The 24,851-nt window shown below is 40.5% G+C and overlaps 1 protein-coding gene and 1 long non-coding RNA gene across 11 annotated transcripts in view; one reads left to right on the top strand and one right to left on the bottom strand.

Moving 5' to 3' along the window:
- The first annotated feature begins 5,320 nt into the window (after window positions 1-5,320).
- Window positions 5,321-16,955, top strand: LOC139804882 (uncharacterized). The gene is made up of 5 exons (XR_011729587.1): window positions 5,321-5,518; window positions 6,274-6,369; window positions 10,342-10,481; window positions 11,409-11,476; window positions 16,881-16,955. It is a non-coding gene; the product is annotated as an uncharacterized lncRNA (long non-coding RNA).
- A 3,096-nt stretch (window positions 16,956-20,051) lies between these two features.
- The window catches only part of NELL1 (neural EGFL like 1), a 232,316-nt gene continuing 227,516 nt past the window's right edge, over window positions 20,052-24,851 (bottom strand). For all 10 annotated transcript variants that reach the window (XM_071762643.1, XM_071762645.1, XM_071762646.1 and 7 more), the window contains 2 exons: window positions 23,274-23,498; window positions 20,052-22,012 (listed from right to left, as the gene is read on the bottom strand). In XM_071762643.1, the coding sequence (XP_071618744.1) occupies window positions 21,962-22,012; window positions 23,274-23,498 (276 nt within the window). In that variant the 3' untranslated portion in view covers window positions 20,052-21,961. The remainder of the gene's footprint in view (window positions 22,013-23,273; window positions 23,499-24,851) is intronic.

The raw sequence follows: 24,851 nt of genomic DNA, 5'->3' as shown, positions 1-24,851 counted from the left end.
AAGGAAAAATAATAAAGTTGCTGGAGGGTAAAAATATCATGAAAGTTATTAACTGAAGTAGTAATGTCTATTTAAAATAATGAAAAGCAGTCTATTCTGTAACTAGAATATTAAATAAAGTCCCAAATAACATTTTCAATCAAACCAGTACCACTGGTATTACCCAGCTAGCCCAGGGCTTACCTGAGGACCTGGTATTTTGCTTTCCTCATATTACATTCTGAAGAAGTCTCTGGCAGTCTCATAAAGCTCATGGACACATCTGATGCTCTGCTCTCACCACTGGTTTGGTTGGAGTCAATTAGCATATAATGTTACTTGAGGTCATGGTTACCCCAAAGTTTCTACTCATCCATGACCAGCAGTTATCAGTGTGGCTCATCTCTGGTCAACCAGACATCAACTCACCTACAGTCACCAATTTCCACATGATTTTCTTTGTCCCTGTGTTTAGGCTGTTGGACCCTGGCCTGGGGTGTGCTGAAGCCAGTCAGAGCCCATTCAGCTGAACCATTCTGCCTCTGTGCTTCTTCTCTTCTTCAGCATGGGCAATGCACAGCCCCAGTTTTGTGCTTGGGTGACTTTTGACTTCAGTCTTGGGGCAGCACAGGGCACAGCTGAGTTCAGTCAGCCACTTTTCTGGCCTGTGGGGTGAAGATTATTGTCCCCAGTCCCAGTCCCCCTGCTTTCTCCCACTCTGCCTCTGTCCATGCCTCCAACCTTGTAGCAGTCAGTGAGTGCTGGGAGCTGATGCTCACATCTCCATTCACATACCCACTCTTGACTGTGCTTAAGGCTTTCTAAGGGAATGTGGTGCCCCAGTTCTGCCCTTGGGTCCCACTGGTTTAAGTCACTCAGGAAACAGCCTCCCTGGCATTCAGGTGTGCTCCACATTGGGGGAAATTTGTCTATACACACACAGCTCACCCTTCTACCTCCTTCCCATCAGCTGCAGCTGGTTGTGGTGCTGGTGGGGATACTGCCTGGATCCTGAGCCCCCAAAAAGCTCTGCTTTGCTTCCTCCCTGTAGCATCTTCATACCCAAATCAGCCCACAACCTGCTTTTGCTCTCCCTGGAGAGACCACCAACCATGGGGCCCTTCCTTTTGTCAGTGAGTCCCTCTAATTCTCTTCCATTTTGACAGCTCTTTTATTCAATTTTTGGTTTTTGCCATTTTGTGTTATCATCCTGCTTTTGCCTTCTGCCTTCAGTTCCCATCCCATCAGTTCTTTGGCTGACTACTTGAAATGCACAGATACTGTCCTCCTGCCCAGGGAAAACAACAAACCCAACCCTGCTCAGACACAAGCTGGCAATCAGTGGCCTGTAGAGAAGCCTGCAAGGAACTGCTTTACACGAAACAGAAAGTTTAATGAAATTAAGAAACTGGTCTCACGGGCAATAGGCCAGTGAAAACCCCTCAGTGGCTGCAGTGATCTCAGATGGTGCTCAATACAAAGACATAATTGGTATTCCTCCTCACATGTCCACACCCTCCCTAGAAACACAGAGCACTAAACCCTAGCTTCATTTATAAAAACAAGAGCCTCTGCTGAGTGTTACAGAAACATAAAGCAGACCTAGTGCTGGGGACAGCGTGAAACACAGAATTATAAAATCACAAAATTTATTTTATTTCATTGTTATTTATTCCAAAATCCCAGACATGTTCACTCTCCCTCCAGCTGCTCCCATCAATCCCTTTTATTAGACCTTCCATCCCATTCATTGACCACTATTTTCATGCTCTGTGTGTACTTTCAACTCTGTTGTGGGGTGGAAGCAAATGCCTGAAATTTTCTTAAAATGTTGAGAGTGAGGGCAGGAAAAGCAGATAGGAATTAGTACTAATAGTCTTAGGAAGGATGATTTTTCCCAATCAATCACCTAACTCCTTAACCATTCTCTGTTCAACAATCTGTGGCTTCCTAGACTTCATCATCCAGAGTGCAAACAGTCATACAGGTGTCAGAGGTGGTTTATTCTAAACAGAGGGCAATCTTGGCAGATATTTGCAATTTACATAATGCTGCACACACAGGCCCTGAAAAATTCAACTTTTAATGCATTTTCATCACTGAAGGAATCTGTGCAAAAGCAACAGAAAATCAGGAGTGGTTTAGACTATTGGTAATTGCTTGAGTACACACTTCCCCTTGTGTAACTAAGCTCATATGAAACTGCAATAGTAGCTGCCATTTCAGCTCAGAGACACAATTTTGTTTCTAGATCTTCTCTGTAGCACAGAATTCAAAACACATTTTTCAACCAGAGAATGAAAACCAAACCCTGCTGTGTTGAGATCTCCCTGTCTCCAGCCAAGATTTAGCAGATACTTTGGAGATTACTTGATTGGAGTGAACATTTAATTTAAGGACATAGCCTAAAACTCAGTAGCCATGGAGAAAAAAAATACTTATTTTTTTTTAACTAAACTAAAATGTTCTGAGCCTGGCTTGGGTTTTTAAAGAAACAAGTAAGCTGACAATACTGAGCCAGCTCAGTACTGCCCCTGGGACACTAAGCATGGTTCTTCCCACTTCAATTAGCCATAGCACGTTCATTAGTGGCAGCTGGGACACAGCTGGGCCTTCAGCCTGCAAACTGGAAATCCCATGAGGAACCAACTGCTCCTTAAGTCAGTTTAGTGCTGAACTAATTAATTGCAGGCAGTAAATAACTAATGAAGTAATGCAATGCTTTATATCACATTTCAAACCATGGCAATCCTAAGACCTATGGTTGCATGGGTCAGATCAGTGTATAGACTGATGGAGTGATCCTGGATTTGGTATCTAATGGCATCCACAGTCACTGGGGCAACCTGACTACTTAGATGATGCTGCTCTTCTTGCTCACTCCCATCCCTGCATGTGAAACCCCACTGCACAGAGTCTGACAGCCCAAGTAAAACCCAGCAGCTCACAGAAATGGTGTCTTTATATTTACATATAAGTCCTAACTTCTGCTTGCCCCTTGTTTTCACAGTCTCACAGAATGGTTTGGGTTAGAAGAGACCTTAAAAACCATCCAGTTCCAACTCCTTGCATGTGCAGGGACACCTCCCACTAGACCAGGTTGTTTCCAAGCCCCATCCAACCTGGCCTTGAACAATTCCAGGGAAGGGGCAGCCACAGCTTTCCTAGACAGCCTGCTCCAGTGTCTCACCACCAACACAGCAAAGAATTTCCTCCTGGTGTCTAATCCAAATCTTTCCTCTTTCAGTTTATAACAATCCCCTCCCCTCATCCTATCACTACATTGCCAAAAAGTTCCTTCTCCAGCTTCCCTGTAGGCTCCCTCTTTTCTGCACTGCTCTCCAGCTTCTCTCCTTGAAATCCAAGCTCCTCCATCTCCCCTTCCACTTTGGGCCAGCACAGTTCCTGTGATGGGAACAAGAACATTTACTGAGACAGCACCAGAGCACACAGGCTCTGCAGGCTCCTTGGGGTGAAGAAAAGAGCTCCCCCAAAGGAGGGAGCTGGGCTGTGCTAATGAAAAACTATGGTTGGTATCGTTGTAAAGCTTAAATGAAAGCCAAAAAGGTATGCAAGCAGGTGCCCAAGGGAACAGGGTTGCTTAACAGAAAGAAAGGAAGGGAGGAGATGAATAGGTGAGGCAGTCTCTCATTACCAGACATGAGTTCACCTATAGGCCTTCCTCTTGCCTCACAGCAATGACACTGACTTTTTTTCCCAGCAATTCATGCACTTCAAAGGGCCACAAGCATAAAAGGAATCTAAAAATAGGTTAAAGCCTGAAACCAAAGAGCAGCTGTTTCATTAGCAACAAGAGAAGCAGAAGGAGAAGGAATTGTAGGACACAGCTCCCTAAGTGTGCCAAATGACTTGTATTTTATGTATTTTATGCTCTCTTACAGAATTTTTTCTAGTATCTAGACATGTTCCAGATGTGCAGTAGCTCACATTGAGGAACATTACTGGAATCAGGATCCTGAGACACGGACACACATCAGCACTCCATGTTATCAGATATCCTACAGAGAACTGGCAGATAGGGCTGCACCAGGAGGGGTCAAGACAGAGAACCGTAAGGAAAAGGAGAGCAGGGATAGGGAAAGAGAGAAGGAGGGATTTGCCAACAGAATAGCAGATGTTTGAGAAGGAAGGCAACTAAAAATTATTCTCTTTCCCCAGCTGGAGGTTGTACAGATAAAGACTGCTTCTAGACCAGGACCAACAATACTTTTGACAGGACAAAATGATCACAGGCAACTCAAGCATTTGTCTGGCAACATCACAGCTGATGAGATGCTGCTACCTGGGAAAAGCAAAGCTAAAGAAATCTTCCTGCACTGCCTCTCACTGTTTGTCCCAGCTTTAGGCTTGGAAGATACCTGGTGCCTTAAAGACCTTAGCAGCCAGGGGTAGAACTGATCTGAATAAATCAATTAAGAGGTCCACATCTGAGCTACTTCGATTAGACTCTCTTTAAAGTTAATGGACATCATGCAATTCATCATGCACTAAAATAGAGAGCTAAAATGGGATAGGTGAGTCATCCCTAAAAATACCTAATCCCCTCCATTAAATAATCAGGGAAGCCTAGGGTGCCCAGCTCAGCTGCAGATGTTCTATACATTGCAAGTTTCCAAGGGGCAGAGAAGTGAATCCCTCCCCAGGTTCCTGTCAATCCTTCTCAGTAGCAGGAACAACCCTTTTCTTTCCAACACTCCCTGCAGCTCAGCTGGGAGCACAACTTGTGCTGTGCTTTTCTGCCTTTCTCTGGCTGCCTCCCCCAGGGATACTTGAGCACAAAGCCCAGAACCATGCCAGTCAAGTCCAAGATCCACAGCGAGCTCCATTTTTCCTGTAAGGTCTGTTTGGGGCTTATGTCACTCCTGGAGATCAGAGGGACTGAAAACCCAGGCTTGCAGCCCTGGCTCTGTATTCACAGCAGCACAGAAGAGCTCAGTGCCACGTATCAGAGGAAGGGGATAAATCCCTCCCAGGTCATGTAGCCCAGTGCTGCCTGCTGAGCCTGCCAGCCCCTTCCTGCTGCTAACCAAGGCTCAGCCTTGCCATCCCACCCAGGACTAAAGCTTTAGTGTGATCCTTTCAAGGAGGGGAAAGGAGCAGTGCTGAGAGAAAAGGTTGCCTTGTGTTTATCTTCAGCATAGGTGGGGAAGAAGAGAGGGGGTCCTGGGGAGTCAGGCCAGGAGGGTTTAAAAACAAAAAAGTGCCTGGCCATGGCCTGCAGGGATGGTTGTTGGCAGGAAGGCCACCTTGGGGGCTGAGAATCACAGAGTGCTCTTGGAAAGAAAACCTCATATAACTGAGAAAAAAAGGTTTTTCCCTCACAGGGCCTGAAAAAAAAAAAATCAATGTGAAAACTTGCATGTATCTGAAAGCTTCATTTATCCATGTTGTTAGCATCACCTCCAGAGAGACTGTGGCAGGGAACAGAACTGCCAGGGAAGCGTGGGAAAGTGGTTTGGGCAGCACAGCACAGCCTTGACATCACTGCTGACTTCTGTGACAGTTCCAAAAATAAAAGGTTGGTGGTTTATTTTATCAAATCTTCATATACTTAATGTAAAGACAACAGTCAAAGCTACTTTGGAGTTATTGATTAACTTACTGTTGAAAAAAATGGGTGCCTTTTGGGTGTCTAGCACAGTGACTGTTGTGCAGTCTTGGTAATTAGCTCTACAAATACCATCAGTAAACTTTAAAATAAACAAAATGTGGAACTGAGTGTGCTAATAATAGCACCAGCCAGTCTCTTACACTGACTGTCTCCACAAAGATATTCTCTGTATCAATCACTCTTGGCACAACTGAGACCTTGCATAATTAAATTTGACTTCACTTTCTTACAACTCTAAGCATAACTTAGAGATTTCTAATTAGTTATAATAATTTGTTTAAAAAATGTGTTCTATTTAGTATAACCTTGCATTCATCTAGCCAAATGCCATATGTATTTATTATTATTATCTCCTACTGATAGCTTTTTATCTGAGACACTTTGACCAATATAAATAACTACATGCCTCCCAACAACAACTCTTTGTGTGGCATCTGCTTTGGGTGGTAAAATAATTTACTGAGTAAAAAATAGTTTATAGAGAGATAAGATAATTTTCCATTCTACTATTTTAAGTAGAGATAAAAATGCAGGCAGATTATCTTCTCAATCTAACATTTTCACACCCCATCCCACCAAAAGCTGCTAATGAAGTGGTCTGAAGAGAACTCCTGTTCTCATTAATGAAATTTCTTCACCCAATTATGTTTCTCTTTTGCTAGAAGACAGCAGACAGAGTTTTTCTCTCCATGACTACAGCCTGGCATGTCCACAAGGACTCCTCATGACATTCAGGACGGAGGTGCAAGTATTGCAAGGTCAGTAATATCCATGCCCAAGAAGCTCTTGGTATCAGTCACTAAGCTGTATATTGGCCCGTGTCAGTGCAATCCTTAGTGAGGTGCCCTCCAAAAAAACCCCACTCCTCTCTGCTACCTGTGCTCCTAGAGCCCTGTGGTACCAATTGCAAGAGCAACTAGGCACAAAATTATCTGTTTTCTGCACAATTGTGCCCTGAGCTGAAAAAGCTCAGACACATCTCCCTCAGAGCTCACTCAAGCAAGAGGCAGGGGTTGAACTCCCAAATAGACAATGGAAAGAGACAAAAAGTGATAAATTTGAGAGCAAAACACCAGAACTTATTTACTCCTCGAGAAATTAGTGAACCTCATGAGCTCATAGGCTGCAAAACAAATTAAGTAAATGTCTTTCCCTTTTAAAATCTGGGGAATTACTTCAAGCAGAATTGGCTTTATGCTCCTCTTCCCTCTAATTCACTACAGGTACCAGCCTGGTGAAATAGAAAAGGGAAATGGCAAGGCAAACCTGTGTCAAAATGAGAACAACATTAAATAAAGGAGCTGGAGCAGGTTAGGGAGTGCTGCATAACTTCAGATATTATGTAAGTTATTTTGTCATTGTGATGCTTATCATTTCTTTAGTGCTTTATAGTCACAGATGTAGGACACAGCATGCCTTTGGAGGTGATTCTATCACACATGAGGCTTTGAAAAGATTCACCAGCAAGTTAAAAGTAATTGAATTTAGAGGAGCATTTGTACTTACCAAATATACTGCAGGGTCTCAACACTTTCTAGGTCAATACTGCATCTGACTTAGTTTGCAGTTTTCTCAAAATCAAGTGTTCAGAAATCCTAAATATAACACCAACATCGTGTTACTTAAATAAATAATGAAATCATTTTATTTACTTGCAGATTTATGCATACAGGTTGTTTACTCTCCATGCTTCCCACTTTTTTTTTTTTTTTTTTTTTTCTCTGGGCAGGAGCATTAGAATCTTAGGGGGCAGAGGTGAAAGAAGCTAAAGTTCTAGGTTACTGCATTTCAGCAGGGTCATCAAGCAGCCTACCTGCCACTCTCCCAGTATTTTTAGGTCTAATCACAGTAATTGACAATAATTTGAAAATTACCAATAAAATTGGTTGGGGCTTTAGTTTCTGATTTTGGGTTTGGTTGTTTTTGGACTGAGCCCTTTTATGAGGAAATATCCTTGACAAAATCAATTTAAATAATAAAAAAAAATATTGAAATTTAGTGTCTACCATGACACTTCTGGATGAACAGAAAGACAGCCCCCTGACTGCTTGAAAATATTTTGGTACCAAAAATTACTGGTTTATAGAATGTGGCAGAATCTAGCCCACAATTTTAAAAATACCAATGTCAACTATGATAAATTAAACAAGAGGGTTTATGTTTGGCATATAGAGCTCTCTGTTCTAGGTCACTGACAGTAGCCCTCCATCATCAAGTCATAATGAGCTTGATAGTTTCATTAAAATATTACTTCTCCTTTTGTGTATTAAGGATGATTTCTTATCCCATTCTCTTTATCTGTTTGTATTTAGTGCAGCTTTTTCCATTATTGATGTAAAGAAGCAATTCAAAATTTAATGATTAATTTTCATGTAAATGTTTCTTGCCTAAATAATTGATGGGAAAGATGAGTACAGGCATTTGGAGCTGGCAATTGATACTCCTTCTGCCTGCTCTTGTCTTTGTAGGAATACTCTCTACCAAGCTCTCTAGAGAAAGGGGAGATGTTTTTTGGGGGGAGATAGTTTGAATTTCCAGATGGGAAAATATCAGAATACAAATCTCAGCTCTGTCCTCCAAAATCTATACGTTCATCCTGCCTCCCCTATGGTTAAGTACCTGATTTTGCATAAAGTCCTCAGTCTTTTGCATCATGTGGAGCCTGATCCAGACAGCTGATCCTGCAGCTGGCTTGTTTGTCCAAATGCTTATCTAAAACTGCTCAGATTTAGGAGAACTATGCACAAGGCCAGACAGCACAATGGTATTGTCCCACAGGAAAATCTGTGGCTGACAGTCAGGTTTGAGTCCTGCCCTGCTCCCTTACAAGGATCTTTCTCTGCTGGGTTCACAGACCTGGTTTCTGGAGATCCCAAAGTGCTACCCTAGCACTGAAAACTACTCCATCTTCACCCAAACTCTTCCAGTCCTGCTTTTTACTGTTCAGCAATTCACATTACAGGTGTGGCCCAAGCTTGTAAATAAATCTCTGGTTGTCCCTTAAGCCCCAAGGGTGAAACTCTCTGGATCTATCAGGGCATCTCCAGGGAGAGAAACAGAATCTCTTTATGGTTTTAATACAGCTTGCACTATATGATATTCACAGTAATTAATATATTTAATAAACTTGTAGACTGGCCTCCTTTCGTAATGTTTAAAATTTCATTAAAATCTGTAGAAAATACACTGGACCAGAAAATGGGTTATTCAGAGGAAGATAAGTTTGTGGCTCCCTCCTACTCTGCCTTGTTAACATTTTAATATATGAAGTATTTTATTTAAAAGTTAAATAGAACTGTAAGCTGTAAGAGGGAATAAATGTTATGGAGATAGGAATCTCTACTGCCATGTGCGTGGTAAGTTAAAAAAAGTAACCATTTCTTCATGCTTGGGGGTATTTTTTCCCTCAGAAGTCACTTTTTAATCTGATTTAAATCCAATTAAGTCTGAACATACAAAATGCAGAACAAGTCTTTGAATTTTTGAATTTATGTATAACTGATTTAACTAATCGCTGTCTTACTGCAGTTACTAAGCAAACAAACTATGAAAAATAAATGTGAAATTAGATCCAAATCACAGACAGCCTTCAGCCTTCATCTTGTTTTTAAAATAAATAAATAATCATTCTCCACAAAGCAGGGACCTCTCTTTGCTACCAGCAAGTCAAAGCTGCAGATAAGTGTTTTGAAAACTAAGGGGGAATATTTGTTTCATAGTTCAAAAAAAGATACTGAAGTTTTTACCTTCATGTTTACAACAGAAAACATTTTGTGCTCCTTGGGAAGAGGACCCAGCAGCAACTGGGGAAGCCCCAGTGCTTCACCAGCTCTACCCTGAGTCCTGCTGGGGGAGCTGGAGCTGAAGCAGCACTCAGCTTCTTCAAATTTGTCTTGAACCAAGTGTGCTGGGATTTGTTGGCTGGTTGCTCCCCAGGGCCCCAGCTCTGATGGCAGCCTGGGACATGTCCCTCCATCCCAGGTACTCTCCTTCCCATTGGGCACTGGAGACCCCTGGACTCGTGGCTCTGACTCAGTGGTCACCCAGTACCCCCAATCCCATCACTGAGCCACCTCCTGCCCAGGCTGCCATCACTGCAGAGGGGGTGATTAGGGAGGAGAGTTGGAAGGATGGGTAGAAAGCAAAACCCTTTCAGCTTTTCTGTTGCTCTGTCAGTTTCTGTTCTGTCTCATCTGCCAGCACTGCCACTGTGAGCTCATCAGCTCGGCTCTCACTGGCCCCAGGCTGCTGTTTCCAGGTAATTAGTCCAGGTATCCCACACTTTACTCTCAAGAAACTTTGGTAATCCAGAGGTATTTGAGAAGCACGTCTGAGCCCTGGCAGTCTCAGCTCCTGACATGTCTTATCTATAAATTGGAGAAAAAGTGCATTACTGTCACCACAAATGTAGCCTGCTGAATATGATAGAACATCATAATTGTATAACTACAGGACAATGGAATAACTTTTAAAGCTCCCTGTCATAAAACAGCTTCCATTAAAGTTGCTGTCTGCTCCTTATGCAGAAACCACTATCTGATCAGTGAGATGACACTGGAACACTGCCAGACACCGTGGGGCTCAGTGCCTGATAAAGCAGCTTTCTCAGCATGGATCAGAAGCTTCCTAGCTGCAGGCAGAGCTCCTCCCAAACTGGTTAGCACAAATTAACGTGTGCATCCAGCTTCCTCCCAGCAATCTTGCTGACATTTTTCTTTCCTCTCTCACAGGCATGCTCCCTCTCAGAGATTGCATCTGGAAAAGCACTATGTAGAAGCAGCTCGTTCCTGAGATACTTACAGGTTGTCTATCACAGATCATACCCAGCCACAAATGCTGCTTGTAACAGCTCAGAAAACCTGCCTGAGAGGTAAGACTGTAGTTGGCAAAACCAAAATGACAGCTCTTGAATCACTGCCTCCTTCCTTTCCATGAACAAAAGTTCTTTCTCCTCCTCTTTTGAACTACGTAACAGATTACAAAGCTTTCAGGCAAAAAATGGGAAATCTCACATGGGAAATAGGTCTTAGGTGTGCATACAGGTAAGAAGTTGACTCAGATTATTTCTTAAAGGCCAACACATTTCTGTGCATCCAGCTGGGTGCTGTGGCAACAGGCAGTAGTCAGCTTGTACTGTGAGCTGCCAGTGATTTGTCTCAAGGTGCAAGGGACAGGATTATTCAGCTAGAGGTCACCTTAGTTTTTTTATGATACTTGTTTTGATAATCCAAAATTTAACACAGTTTAAAATACAACAACAAAAAAAACTTCCAGAATTTTTAAGCCACTTGCAGATTCTCCCATTCAGTCCATAACATATGAATGCTCCAATTTCTCATCTTTTTTGCAGTCCCTACCTCATAACCCTTGAGGCTGCCAAGGATTAAGTGATGGGAGGATTTTCACTTCACATCACACTTGCCAAAAATTAACTGAATGCCACTAAAGGTCCAAGCATCTGAGTTGGAATTGCAGGAATTTCTCTTCTTCCATGAACAGCACTGACAAGCTCAAATACAAGAAATACAAGAGGTTGATATGCAAACAAAGCCCAGCTTAGCTTCCAAAGTTTGTCAGAGCTGTTTTACAGTCCTGGACCTCTCCATCTAAGGCAAGGTCCACCAGCCATATGAAATTACATTCCTAAATTGCTATTTTACCTGGTATCTTCACATATATTATACTCCAGTTAGCTCAGGTGTCATGAGCAAATGTATTTCTGTCCTTCTTTTCTTGACGTTGATATATCAGGATGCTTTTTTCAAGGTGATTTTTTTTTCCCCCTAAATATTGACAGCCAGGAAAATTGGAAGCAAAACACATCACTGGGAGATTCGAACCATTTCCTCACCATTCTGGAAAAAGGTAAGTTAGTTAAGAGGTAGTAAAAAGTGATGGATTTGTGGGAGAGCAAAATTAGCTATGATATAGTTTAAAGCACTTTTGATATAATTCTTAAAAGTCAAGATGTGCTTCAAGAGTAATCCCAGTGCACTTTCAAAAAAATTGCATATCTTAAAAAAGATGCACTTAAGAAATGAATCAATTCCCTCCCCCCACCCCCTTTTTTTTTTTTTCCACATTTCATTGGGATTTATCAGTGTGGTACCAGTAATAAGGAAGGCTTTACTGCAGCATTCTAATTAGCACAACCAGATCTTCTATAAACTTGAGCACTCCAAGTTATAGGGAGAGATGGGTTTATGCACAAAAACATTTTTACACTACTTAGTGTGGAATAATTTTCCCTTCTTCTGCCTATAATGCAGTCACTGTAGGAAGTGCAAATAAAGGAAAACAGAATGGACATTGCTCACAGCAATGAACCTTACTGATGAGGTGGCATTTGTCATCTTCCCCTTGTATTTGGATTTAGTTATGTCACCTTTTTAAATATAGCATAAGCAGTCAATTAAGCTCCATTTCCCACTTACAAGCCTATAAAAAGAATAAAGAAAGCCAGTAGCAGGGAGGAGGAGCAGTGGGGGAGTGAGGCAGGGAAGGAGGAAGACACAGTTTATGAATCACTTGAGCCTGCATTTGATCAAGAAAAACAAGGGATGGAAATTCATACACACACAAACACACTCCTATTATACAGGGCTCAGCAAATCTCCCAGAGGATGGTTTAATAGCTGCTATCTACCTTGACCAGCTGAAGTCCCTTTTGTTAATCCCCAGTTTTCCTGAACTTTAATCCACAGCTATTTAAATTTGTCATTAAATCTTTTATTTGCCTTGCCATGTTATTACCTAATCAGTAAGTATATTATGTCCTAATAACTTGTACGTGTTCACTTTGGTGGGTGAGTAGAGGATGGGTTCCTGTGCCTTCCTCAGCCAGCTGTAAATAAAAACAGCACGTTTAAAAACTAGAGAAGAAATAACACAGCAAGATCAAAAGACCCAGGTCCTCATTGTAGATTAATATCATGAAAAGACAGCCTTTCTTCTTTGAGAAAAAATATTTTTTTTTATTCTCTCCCTACCACTTACTCAGTGCCACATTAACCCTTTCCATGCCCGTGCCAGGCAGAAGATGCTCTTTACCTCTCAGACCCTTGGGATGTCTTGCAGGGACTTCACAGGCTGGGTGGGAGGGGAAAGCAGAGACAGTGATGAGCCCACAGTTCTCTGGCTACCAAACCCCCACTGCTCCCCAGCCCACACTGCAGCCCCCAGGGACGTGGGTTGGGGTGACAGCAACTCAGAGGCTGCAGCAGCACCCAGCAAGGCTGACAGCCTGACCTGCAAAAGAGGCAATAATCAAACCTGAATTAAATTGATAGTGAAAAACCTATTAGCATTCCCATGTCTGCTGCAGATTCCCATGTCTGTGCACAACTCACAGCAGGAGGACGTTGCTGGGTTGCAAGAAGTCTATTTTCTAAGAACAGTTTGAGTGAAAACAACCTTGTCAAGACATCATGGTTTCCCTTCCCCCAGCCTCAACTAAGCAGCTATTAAAAGCTACCAGAATACAAGAGGCAAAATATTTACTGCATGTTTATTTAAACATGCTAAAAGTCACCTTGAATTATAATATCAACCCTGCTTCTAGCTGCATTTTTAATCTTCTAGAATCTTCTTTTCTTCAAGAAAAGAAATTAGGCATGGAAACAAACTGAACCTAATACTTCATGTGCTCGGTGGCTGCTAAAAATCCTGCAACCTCCTGAGTTTCTATAAAACAGAACTTATTCAGTACTTTGCTAAACTAACTGTATGTATTGAAAGTAAATGTTAAGACAACAGGGCTCTGACCATGGCTGGTGTTAGAACTGTGAACTTTTGATTTGCAGTTTTTTGACAGAGGCAGAAGTTATAAATATCAGCAAGTGTTGTGCAGTGCTTTGCTGATGTTCCCCAGTGCAATTTGTTTTCTGCTTCAAGATATTAGACAGCCATGTATTTTACCTTCCCTGCTAGTAGCCAATTTGCAAGAAAGCAAGCAATATAAAAATGGCTATTTGCTCTGTAACTAGCAGTACAGTACATTATCACTCCACACTGTTGTTAGAGGATAGCAAATCAATAATCAGTTCTTATTCAGTAACTTTGTAAACCATCTGCTTCTATCACTGCAAAGCATGCTCTGCTGCAACAAAGCCTTTACAGCCATACTAACAATTTCCTTTATGAATTCTAAGACAATGTTGTATCAAAAGCTTTCTAGCTTACCATCTAAATAAGTGACATGGTTTGGTTGTACAGAAGTTCTGCAGAAAGAGATAAATTGAAACTCCCTGTGTAAGTTCACTCTCACCAGAAAACATTATGTTTACCTTTCAAACTCAAGAGTTTGTGATTCTATGACATATTACGTTATTAGATCCTACATGAAATTTTTATTATTATCATTTATCATCTGGTCAGAGTGAGACCAAGAAATGCAGCTCAGAGCTCTGCACAGCAACCTCTCTCCCAAGAGTTTCTTCTGCACATCTCTGTCCAGAGGTGGCTGCTCAGCTCACCAGTGTCCTGGTCACACCAGTCAGACACCCAAGAGCCCTGCAGAGGCCCTCAGAGGTATCTCCTGCTCACCACTAATCATCTGGGGAGCTCAGCACTCATTTTAAGGTACCATTTTGTTAAATGTCACTGTAGAATCTCAGGTATCCCATAGAATATTCAAGAAATGTGGGATGGGAGAGCAGAACTGCAAGCAGGATTTAACTGGGAGGTTTGCAACGGTTCAAGCCTCCAGTAATCACTTTTAAGCTGCCAATAGAGTCATCACTTGCCTCAGTGAGTTGACTACTCATTAGAAAGAACTGAGCAATATAAAGACTCAGGATCCCAGTCCTGCTCTATTTTACTGACAGCCTTTTACTTCAACAATAAATCTTGCCTTTACAATTCCAACCAGGCAGCTGAGGAGCTGTTTTGCTGCTGCTCTGCCTTCCTGTGCCCCTGCCCCAGGCACCAGCCCCACTCTCACCACACTCATCCCAGACAAGCAACCCTCAGGCTCCAGCAATCTTATAAATCCAACAGAGTTTTTTTTTTCCCCTTATCTTCTGTAAATAATTCTGCCCACACTTCTAAATTGAAAACACAGTAACACCTTGATCCAGCCTTCTGCTCCCACTGTGCTCACTGCATCCATGGAGGAGCAGAGGGCATCCAAGGGCTTCACTCACAACCAGCACATCTTCTCCACAATGATCTTCTCTGAGACACATGCTCCTGCCTTTGGGCCTTCTCCCAGTGGCCAGGATCAGTGGTCATTTTCACAACCCAGCCACCAAACGTTGTCAGCAAGTAAAAAATAAAACCACAACACAGAAGGCTGGAGCAGTTTTAAACCCCAAGTACTCAAATTCTAAAGAGAAATGATAAAAAAAAAATAAAAAATCTAATAATTTTCAGTGTATTGAGTCCTTTAGACTACTTTTTTGGTTTCCTTGGCTTAGGAAACTTTCCTATAAATCACTTTCACATTTAGTGTCACCAGCTTCATGAATTCATTTATCTTTGCTAAAAGCACCATTGCCTGTGTTTACATTGCTTGGTCCTTCAACCCACGCCTGTCTCTTTCACACTCCTGTAATTCAAACTGCCCAATGACACTATATGTCCAACAATAAGTAATATTAGTTTGATTTGCTTGATTTCAGCTCCACTTTTGTCTATGCAGAAAGCCAAAAGACTGTAACCTAGAACAGTCAGTGATGTCCCATTACATATTGGATTATGGCTTCCCAGTTTGTGAACTGCTACCTTTTCTTTGGGTCTGGTGGTAGCCTGAGCTTAATAAACCAGTTATTTTTGCTATAGGCAGTACTCTCATGTTATAAAAAATGCAGAAATCTCATTCTGGAGTCACTGCTCACTTGTGACAATAATGCTTTATGAGCCTTTTGGTTTTCTCCCTTCCATTTGCAAGGTTTGATATAATGGTTTCCTTTGCCTCTGAACATCACTCCATATTTAGAGAAAATTTCTGCCACACCACTGCACCATCTTCATTCAAGCTCCCCACCACTACCTTATTTTTAGGCTCTCACAAATAATTTAGGTGTTTTAAATTAAGATGCAGTAATCACACAAGCCAATCATTCATCATGTCTTCTTTTCACTGTGATGTTTTGCTGATCAATTTACTTCACTTAGATTACACTTGTTGAAAGAAACTTTTGGGCTAGGCTGCATTTTCTGAGTTGAGTGTAATTTTTTTGAACATTTGACTGACATTTCCTATTGTAGTGGATCACTGACCTGAAATAGAATACATTTGTTTTTCAGTTGAAATAAGCATTACTCACACTAATCAAGCTTACTCTGTAAGTAATATCTCAACCACTGATACAGGACAGATTAAGATGGCTACTCACAGGTCATCAGGGATAATTTCTTTTCCCTTAATTGTAGAGGTTATAGATGTGTCCACCATAATTCCATAGAGTTTACAATAATGCTGGAATTCAGGAAGAGAAACGGCTGCTGAGACAGTTCTGAGAACTCCAGACAGAAGGAACCTGGAGTGTTCATGCTCAGGGGCTGTCTGGAGTAATTCTTTCAAATAGCAGAGATAAAATTCCTTTTTTTCCCTAAGAGAGTAAATATTTAGGTGAGAGGTTACTGAAAATAAATAAATAAATAAATGGGTGCTATGCCTGCAAATTAGGTAACTGGTTTGCTCTGGTTTCTTTTAATAATAACCTGGTTTCTGCATTTGTAGTCCAGAGTACACGTTAATTATAGCAATGACTTTTATTAAAAAAAGAAATCAGTTCTGGTTCTAAGAAAGCAAATATTTCTTTTGCTTAATTTTTCCCAAATCTGCTCAGTCACTGTTCAGGCTGTAAGACTGCAGTGATGGGAAGGCCTGAAAAAGCAGCAGTTAAATAGCAACTTGTCTCAGCAGCCCAAACACTCTCCAAAGACTTGTTATGCTGTGCCAGTAAAAGAAAAGAAAAAGATGGCAAAAGTGCATCACCCAGGGCCACAAAAGGGATAATTGCTTCAGATTTTGAGACAGTGCTAGTGGTGTTTCTGTGGCATTTTCTAACTACCATTTTTTGCATGAAAACCTGTTCATTGGGATGTCTTCATGCAGCAGTTACTTAATTCTTAGAGCTGTCTTTTACCCTACAAGTCACAGAATAAATAAATGTGTGTGCTTAAGAGTAAACTTATCAACTAATGATTTAATACAAAAGTGAATGAATGGCCAAACCTGTGGTCAGGCTGAAAAATCACCTCTGAACCTGCAAATGTAACTTTAAAATATATATTCAAATTTTCTTAACCTTTATTTTAACAGGTAAGAGCTTGCCTGAACATATTGTGGTGATTCTCTCATTCTAAGAAGTTCATAGACCCTTTGAGTCTAGAGGCACAACACATTCCAGCACCTGGATGAGAATTTTGCATGATATTCAGGTAGGAAAACAAAGCTCCATATTTAATACCAAAGAGAATCCATCAAAACTAATATAAAGAGGCACTGGATTAAATCTAATAGATTTGCAATTCTTGTGTCAGAAAAAGTAGATTTAGAGCTAATCAAATAGCAACCAGTTAACTGAATTATTAGAAAAGAGGATTTTTCAGCTCTGGTTTGATGTCATTACAAATTTCTGGTCTCTGGGTTTGAGTGATGGTGTGATCTGAAGCAGAACCTCTGAGTCTCTCTTCACTGAAGTGCCTGCTGGATCTCATATGTAGACATAGAACCACACAGGTATCCAAAATAAAGAGGACTGTGAAAGCCAAGGATATTATGGTGGATGACTGATTGTTTGAAAAAAACTGCAGAATAGAGAATGGCAACCAAAAGCCACTACCAGAGGGTTTGTGGATCTCTTGTATGTCCGAGGTAAATAATTTCACAACCCTGTAAAGCCCCTGGCTGTGACCAGAGGACCACCCAAACACCAGTGAGCTGGGTAGGTCACTGCTCCCTGCCTTTCCCAAGGTGGTTTCTGCCCATCAGGGTAACACATACAAGAAACAAGACTGAATTGCTTCAGGTCCTGTTGTAGCTACTTAGATGTCAAAGAAAACATTGTAAGGCTCTCTTCCAAACACCTCTCAATTTCAAAAGCAAACCACTTAAATCAGACAATTGCATTTAGAAATTTAAGCAGAAGAAGAATTCAAGTGTGAGGCAAAGCAAAGATTTGGCTTCCAGCCAGCAATCCTCTCATCAGAATTCGGTTCATCCCTCAAACTCAGTGCATCCTCACACTGCACAGCTGAAGTAGCAGGAAGGAATTTAAATGCCACATGCACAGGTTTGGGGGCCTTTCTTTCCCATGTGCTGTGAATCTCCTGGTGATGGTTTTCTTAACAAAAAACATTGTTTTTACCCTTTCTCTCAGTTTATTGATATAAGCCCTTCTCAGGTATGCTTAAATCTGCTTATGTGGGGCTGTTCACTGGCAGCTGGAAATAATCTAGCACCTGCAAATAATATTTGCAGATTATCAGCAATACCAGCACTTCACCAACAGCTCTGAGGTCAGCTGAAACAGCCTTATTCCTGATGTCTACCAGTAAGAGAGAACTACTGATTGCAAAGAAATCAGACACCTCAGGTGAGAATTTTATTTTTTTAAAATTTGTATCACCATGGGTCTTCCTTGCACCAGTTTTAAATTTAAACATCTGCCTTTGGAGGAACAGGAGCTTGCTGGCAGGTACATATTTCTCCTGGCAGAGTATGTTCCTCAAACAATTCTGTCTTATCACAACAGTCACCTAAAATTTTGTGGAACTTTATCATGGGGCCCTTTAAAGATCCTCTTGTTAGTGATTACATAAATACCATTCCATGTGAGACGTTCCTGTACTGCTTGTAAGAGTTAGGATTCAGTTCTATCACAATCTACTCCACCATTTGTGTAATCACTCCTGACACTACCTTTCATTTTGTAAAACATCTTTGTCTGCCACAGGAAAAAAAAAAAGAAAAAAAAATCCAACCAAACAAGAGGTGATATTTTTGTTTTTCATTGCAATCTCATTGATGAGATGTTATTAATTAAATGTCGTAGACAGTGAGACCTGAAAACTCACTGATAGCTCTCAGGAGAAAATGTACTACTGGAAGACAGTTGTTATTTAGGTCTCTGTGGCAACTTAGAGACACTAATAAATCCCCTACACCTTCCTGTGAATTGGGCAGATATTCTTCAGCATTGCTGGGGAATAGTATGGATTTTCTTCAGCTTCCAGTAGTGACCAGGATGGCTCAGCATGGTCCACGACTCTAGGAGCCACTATAAAGGAACACTTGCAGTTGCTTTATCTCAGTAAGTGAGTTTGCAAATACACAGGGAGCAGAACTGAAAAATCATTTCCCTCACAATAAATTGTTCTGGTGTAGTCCCTAAGCTGAGTTTTTTTGCCAAAAGGAGGAGGGAAAGACATTTTACCAGTGACGGAATTTTCATTTTCTTTTTCTCACTCATCTATTTTTTTGTCATCAGGAGTGTAACATGCAGAGAAAATAAATCTTTGCAGGATACATAAGTAGAAACAGCTACAAAAATCTGTTTACAGTGAGAGTTTTAACCAAGGCCCTTAACTAGCAGCAAGTTTCCTTTCACCACAGGTATATTAGTAGTCCTCCTCACAGTAATACTTCTATTCTTAACTTCAAAGCAGAGAGAAGGTCTATCCACCAAAGAAAGAGGAGATTTTTGCAAAACTTAATAAAATAAACTTGATTTTTCTTTTCCTTCAGCATTTTCACCATAGTACCCATAGGTTTACAGAGAGCAGGGATTTCATAAAGAAAGGGTTTGAAAGTTCTTACCTTGGTCACAGAGGAACAGAGAGAATATTTTCCTCCTCAGTGTGTTCTTTGAGCTGGAGCTGAGCTTCTGAGTATTCTGAAGGTAAATGTGATGTGACTAGTGATCAAATTGCTTCATAAAGAGAAGTTCATCACAGTCAGGATAACTGCTTAACATGCAACATAAACAAACAGGTCTGTGTCAATATTTTGACTTTGTGTAAACAATTCAAGCTGTATCACTCTGGAGATAATGACACATAATGCTGTATAAAATGCTCTGAAAGGGTTTTACTGAATTAATCTGCATTTGAGTGCTGGAAGAAAATTGGTCTGTGCAGTGGAAAAATGTGAACTATTTTGCTCTGGTTGAATATCATCCTAACAAGGCCTGGAGCATCCAGAGAGCATGCTGAGAAAGGGCTGCACTACTCCAAGGTAAATGGGAAAAGAATAATTTTCAGACTCTGCAGTGTCTTTAATCCCATTCACAGAGATTCAGAAATTGGTGTGTGTGACAGGCTGGAATAGATCATTTTGACCCAGTAAGTATAAACAAAGAATTTCTTACAACTCTGATGCTATATCTCCAGGCAAACACTCTTTCTCCTTTTAGCAACACCATGAGTTCAAGCCTAGAAAGAACAGTGATTAGTGGTTTAAAACTGCTAATAAAACTAAGGGAAAGCAATCTGTACATAGGAGTTTATTTAGATGCCCACAAGTTTTAAATCATTCCCCTTTATATCTCAGCCCACTGGATATCTCATCCAACTGAATTACCATTGGGTTTTACAATGTGATATACAAAATGAGCTGACATTATGATTTACAAACATTCTTTGAGTATCATATAAAACACAACTGTTTCCCTTATTATACAATCATTAGGGCAATGCAAATATAGTCAGTACAGTAGGAGCTGAAAATGATGGGGCATTTTAAGAAAATAAATTCAACTTTACCACACATACCTGTTAGATAAAACAAATCCTGTTTAAAAAATGGGAATAAAGTTATTTGAATGATTGCAATTAATTTTTATATAATTCTGCCACTTTCCCCTTATAAGAAACGTAGTAGTACTTCATTTAAAAGACAACTAAATTTTTCACTGTATAGTCACACTTCATTCTTATTAATCAGGTTCACATTTTCTGCATGAGACTATGAAAAACTCACAAATGTAGACTTTCCAAACTGTAGCCACTATACTTATTTCTGCACTCCTTTTCCATATACTGTGTTTAATTAAATAAACAAAAAGCAAAAAACACTACACAAATGAGCAGAACAAAACACAACAGCACATTAAAAAGGTGACATTTAATCTGCAGATGCCATGAAAGTAGAAATATATTCTTGTTCTAATGTCACAAACTTTCTAGTCTCGTGAAAAAAAATAGTAAATAGCTGATGAAAATCTAAAACCTAACAATGTAGGGTTGAGTTTTAGTTTGCATTTCTGTCTAAACTTAGGTACTAAGCAACACTGTGTGCATGGTATATTTTAAACTAAACTTTTGGAATGTTATAAAATATGAAAAGAGAAAATCTGTTTCTGAGCTGATAATTGGGTAATGAAAGTTACCAAGGGTTAAGGTCTCCTGTCCTGCCTGTCGCTGGTACAGGGGTTTCTGCACTGTCACTATGGTGGCAGTAACTGAGAATGGCAGACATCATTATTACTGTGAAAGGAAAAAAGAAAAAAATCTGAACTCACCAAGGACGTTAGAACTGAAAACAAATTCTAACTTAGTCAATTTAAATTATATTATTTTAAGGCTCTCTGACTGCTTTATCACTGCACAATCCAGAAGGATTATGCCCTCTGCCAGCATTTGCTGTTTCTCTTGCAAAACCAAATACTGCTAATGACTGATTCCTTCCCAAATATCTGTTGGATTGGTGGTGGAATGTGTTTTTAGTTCCATTTCTCATAGAAGTCTCGCTGCTGCTTCACATGTTTGGAGAAGAAAGTGCCTGTTTTTTGCCATTCCATTAAGTTCGTGGCATTTAATTTTATAAATTTTTAAGACAGACTTATTCTGATTACTTCCATTCTGTCCAATCAAATACACATTTTAATGTTTTTAAATGTTGGACAGCTGTGAATATAAGTACTATGCAATTTGACTGTACATACATACATATTTTCATAAATACATCTGACAGGGACCTTGGAACTAAGTATGTGACATCATGGGACAAAAATCACACCAGGCTGTCTTATTTGCAAAATCTAGATCCAAAGGAAGAAGAGCTGAATTCTATCATGTTGCCAATACACAAAATAAACCAAAAATACAGCATTAGTTTACCCGTGAAATAATTTCAACGTATTTGTGAATGTCTTGACAGGAAAAGTGTGTAATTTACAACACTGAAAACTTTTAACAACCATTGACTTCTATGCTGTACTGTAAGTCACCCAGACACTGCTAGCAAGGATGAGCATAGTGATTGGTCCCAAAGGCAACTCCCAAACATCTTCCTTATGTGGAGACTTTGGTAATTGTCTGTTGTATAAAACACCAATGCATACGACTTCATTTCAGGTGTTAACTTCTTCAGTTTTCCTCCCTCAGCACAGTCAGAGCAGGTCAGTTATTGTTGAGACACTCTAACTCCACCGAGCAGCAGACGTTTCCATTCTGCACAGACAAACAAGCAGGTGACAATCAATAAGCCACAAAGAGCCAAGGGGAGGGTGGCATACAGAGATAGGTCCCTCTCTGACACATCTACAGCATCCAAAAAAAAATCTACTGAAGCCATCATCCCAAGATGTCCTCATCGGTCCCAAACGTGGTGGCTTTTTGAGGGGGTTGACTTTGCCCCCTCTCTTTGCACTGAACTGGCCTGGACTAGAAACCTGGGTGTGAGAGACAGCAGTTCTTCTCATAAAATACAGCACAGCAATGGCAACAAGAATGGTTGGATTTGTTTTCTCCCATACAAGAAAGCTAATGGAGGGAGTTTTGATCCAAGCTATACAGGGAAGCTTTCTGTTTGACTGAAGTAAGCAGATAATTCAGTCTTAATTCATGGCAGATATGTATGGGAGGAAAAAAACCCAGACAGCTTTGGAGTTTAATCCATCATTAAATATATTTCTACAGCATCCATTCATTTACAAAGCTATCATGTATTAAAACTAGAGCAACCACCAAAACCCCAAATGAGATTTTTTTTTCCTTTTTGTTCTATAATCCAACACAAACCAATAGGAAAGACTCTGAAGAATAGCAGAAAAGCTACCTTCAACTATTTAAAGCCCTAGAGCAACAGCTTAGTTTCTCACAGTGAACAGAAGAACATTTTATGTAACCCAAACCAACATTTCCATAATTCTGATACTAGAGCAGTGGGGTCATCCCTGCATGGAGCAGGGGAGAGGGACTGCACTTCTGCATCAGAGCCAGAGGATCAAGGACAACTCCATGGGATTAAGGAACAAAAACTGACATTCCCTTCCCATGACTGTTGTAGGAGCACTGTTGTCTCTGAGCTGTAATTAATATGTTTCTACTTGTGTACTTGCTGGTGAAACTTTTATTAATGCTTTTGCCTCTGCTTTGTAGCTCTGTAAAACATTTTCATGAACATCCCCATTAGGCAGTTATTAATGTGTTAGCCTAGATTCATACTGAGGGTGCCTGAAGGGCTCTCCAGCAGAACGTCTGAACGTTGCACTAGGCTATTACACACCTCCACTCAACGTTTTCAACAAGCACAGAATTGTTTTGTTTCCAGCCTTTAAGCACAAAAGGGATGGGCTTTCTGTAGGCTTCTGCTCTCAGGTCTCATTTGCTTCCCTGAGATCTGAATATCAGCTTCCAGGGGCAGAAGGTGCCCCTGATGTCACCCAGCAATGTACACATTTCCATCACCATTTGACCTTGCCCATCGTACCTTGCATTTGCAGGTTGTACAAGGAGATCCCACCATTGTCCATACAGCACCACTAAGTCTTGTGATTCCATAACCATCTAGACAGGTCTTCCTGATGTCATAGGTGATGTTGTCAGCCAGACAGGGGTCACTGACACAGTGGGGACAGCACTCTCCTTCTGAGATGGCCGTGTACTCACAGTTGAGATTGGGGCACAGAAGAGGCCAACAATCCACCTCTCCATCCTGCAGGAATTGAAGCAAAGCTCATTGAATTTGAGGCCTTACCAAGGAGTATATAATCATGCTGAGGGGGAATATTTTATTTAGCCAAAATTGAAGCAACGTTAACGGATCAGCTCTCAGTTTGGGTGGTCATATAAAACCTTGTTTGAAAACTGAGCTGAAGTTTCTAAATGTAGCCAACTACCTTTTAGTTGTTTTTTTTTTTTAACTAAACAGGAACACTATCATCATGGTAGGAGGAGAATTTGAGTTATTTGAGGTTTTTAAAGGCAGCATTAAACACTGGGTTCCAATATTTTCCATAAGCTATAATTTTTGCAGTGATTGCCTTGCAGACTTACGCCCTCTTTATGCACCTGGTCACATAAACATCCCTGCAGGATCACAGCAATTGTTTAATAGAAAATTAACACTGCAGATAGGTGTAGGTTGGAATGTTGGGGAATTTGCAGCTTTGCAAAAAAAATCAAAGGAGTTCAGTAGATAGAAACATGGAAGAGAGAGAGTCATCATGTCACTTCTGGAGAGGATTGCTGCAAACTTACCCTACAAATGGCTCCAGTAACTTGCAGTTTGCTACTCCAGAAATATTTCAGATCTTGATAACATCACACACTGCACAGACCCTCACAGGTAGCACTGATTTACTGCACCACTGTCCTTTAGCTCTGTACATGTTAGCCCAGTCAAAATTAGGCAAAGAACTGCTAGCTACAAACTCAGTTTCCCCTGTAAAAGATGTCAGGTCTAATATTTGCCACTGCTGCTGGCTGCAAATGTTTCTTGCTTTTCTTTTGCAAACATTAAAAAAAAAAAAAAAAATCTTAGGAGAAGAGAAAATCCAATACTTACTTACACTATGCATAATTATCTCTTAACAGTAAGTTAGCTTTGAATGTAATTTGTTTCATTATGCTCAGACACCTCTTGATTAATATCATATATAAAGACAATGTTATAGAGAGACAGCTACAAATGGAAAACTGATAATTTTAATGAAGTTCGTTGCTGCACTAATTAGTATATCTCTGAAAAAATTAAACTTTAGGGAAATAATCTACAGTGCCTAATGAGACAAGAAATGTTATTTATTTTGTATGTTTGTCTAGCAAGTTCAGTTTTCTTCATCCCTTTTTTAGTGAATTTTTGCTGAATTACCATGTGGCAGTGGCACCCCATTTTTCCATGAAAAAAATTAAAAAAAAGAACTGCACTGTCCATTTTGATAAGACAGGTACACCAGCTGATGTAGTTAAAAGCTGGAACCCCTCCAACCAAATCCACCAGATAGAAAACAAAAATTAAAAAGTCATTTAAATAGCAGATGACCTCATAAAACTTCTCAAAATTACA

This window comes from Heliangelus exortis, chromosome 18 (assembly GCF_036169615.1).
Source record: "Heliangelus exortis chromosome 18, bHelExo1.hap1, whole genome shotgun sequence".
Lineage (NCBI taxonomy): Eukaryota > Metazoa > Chordata > Aves > Apodiformes > Trochilidae > Heliangelus > Heliangelus exortis.
This window is presented reverse-complemented; position numbering and strand designations above follow the sequence as displayed.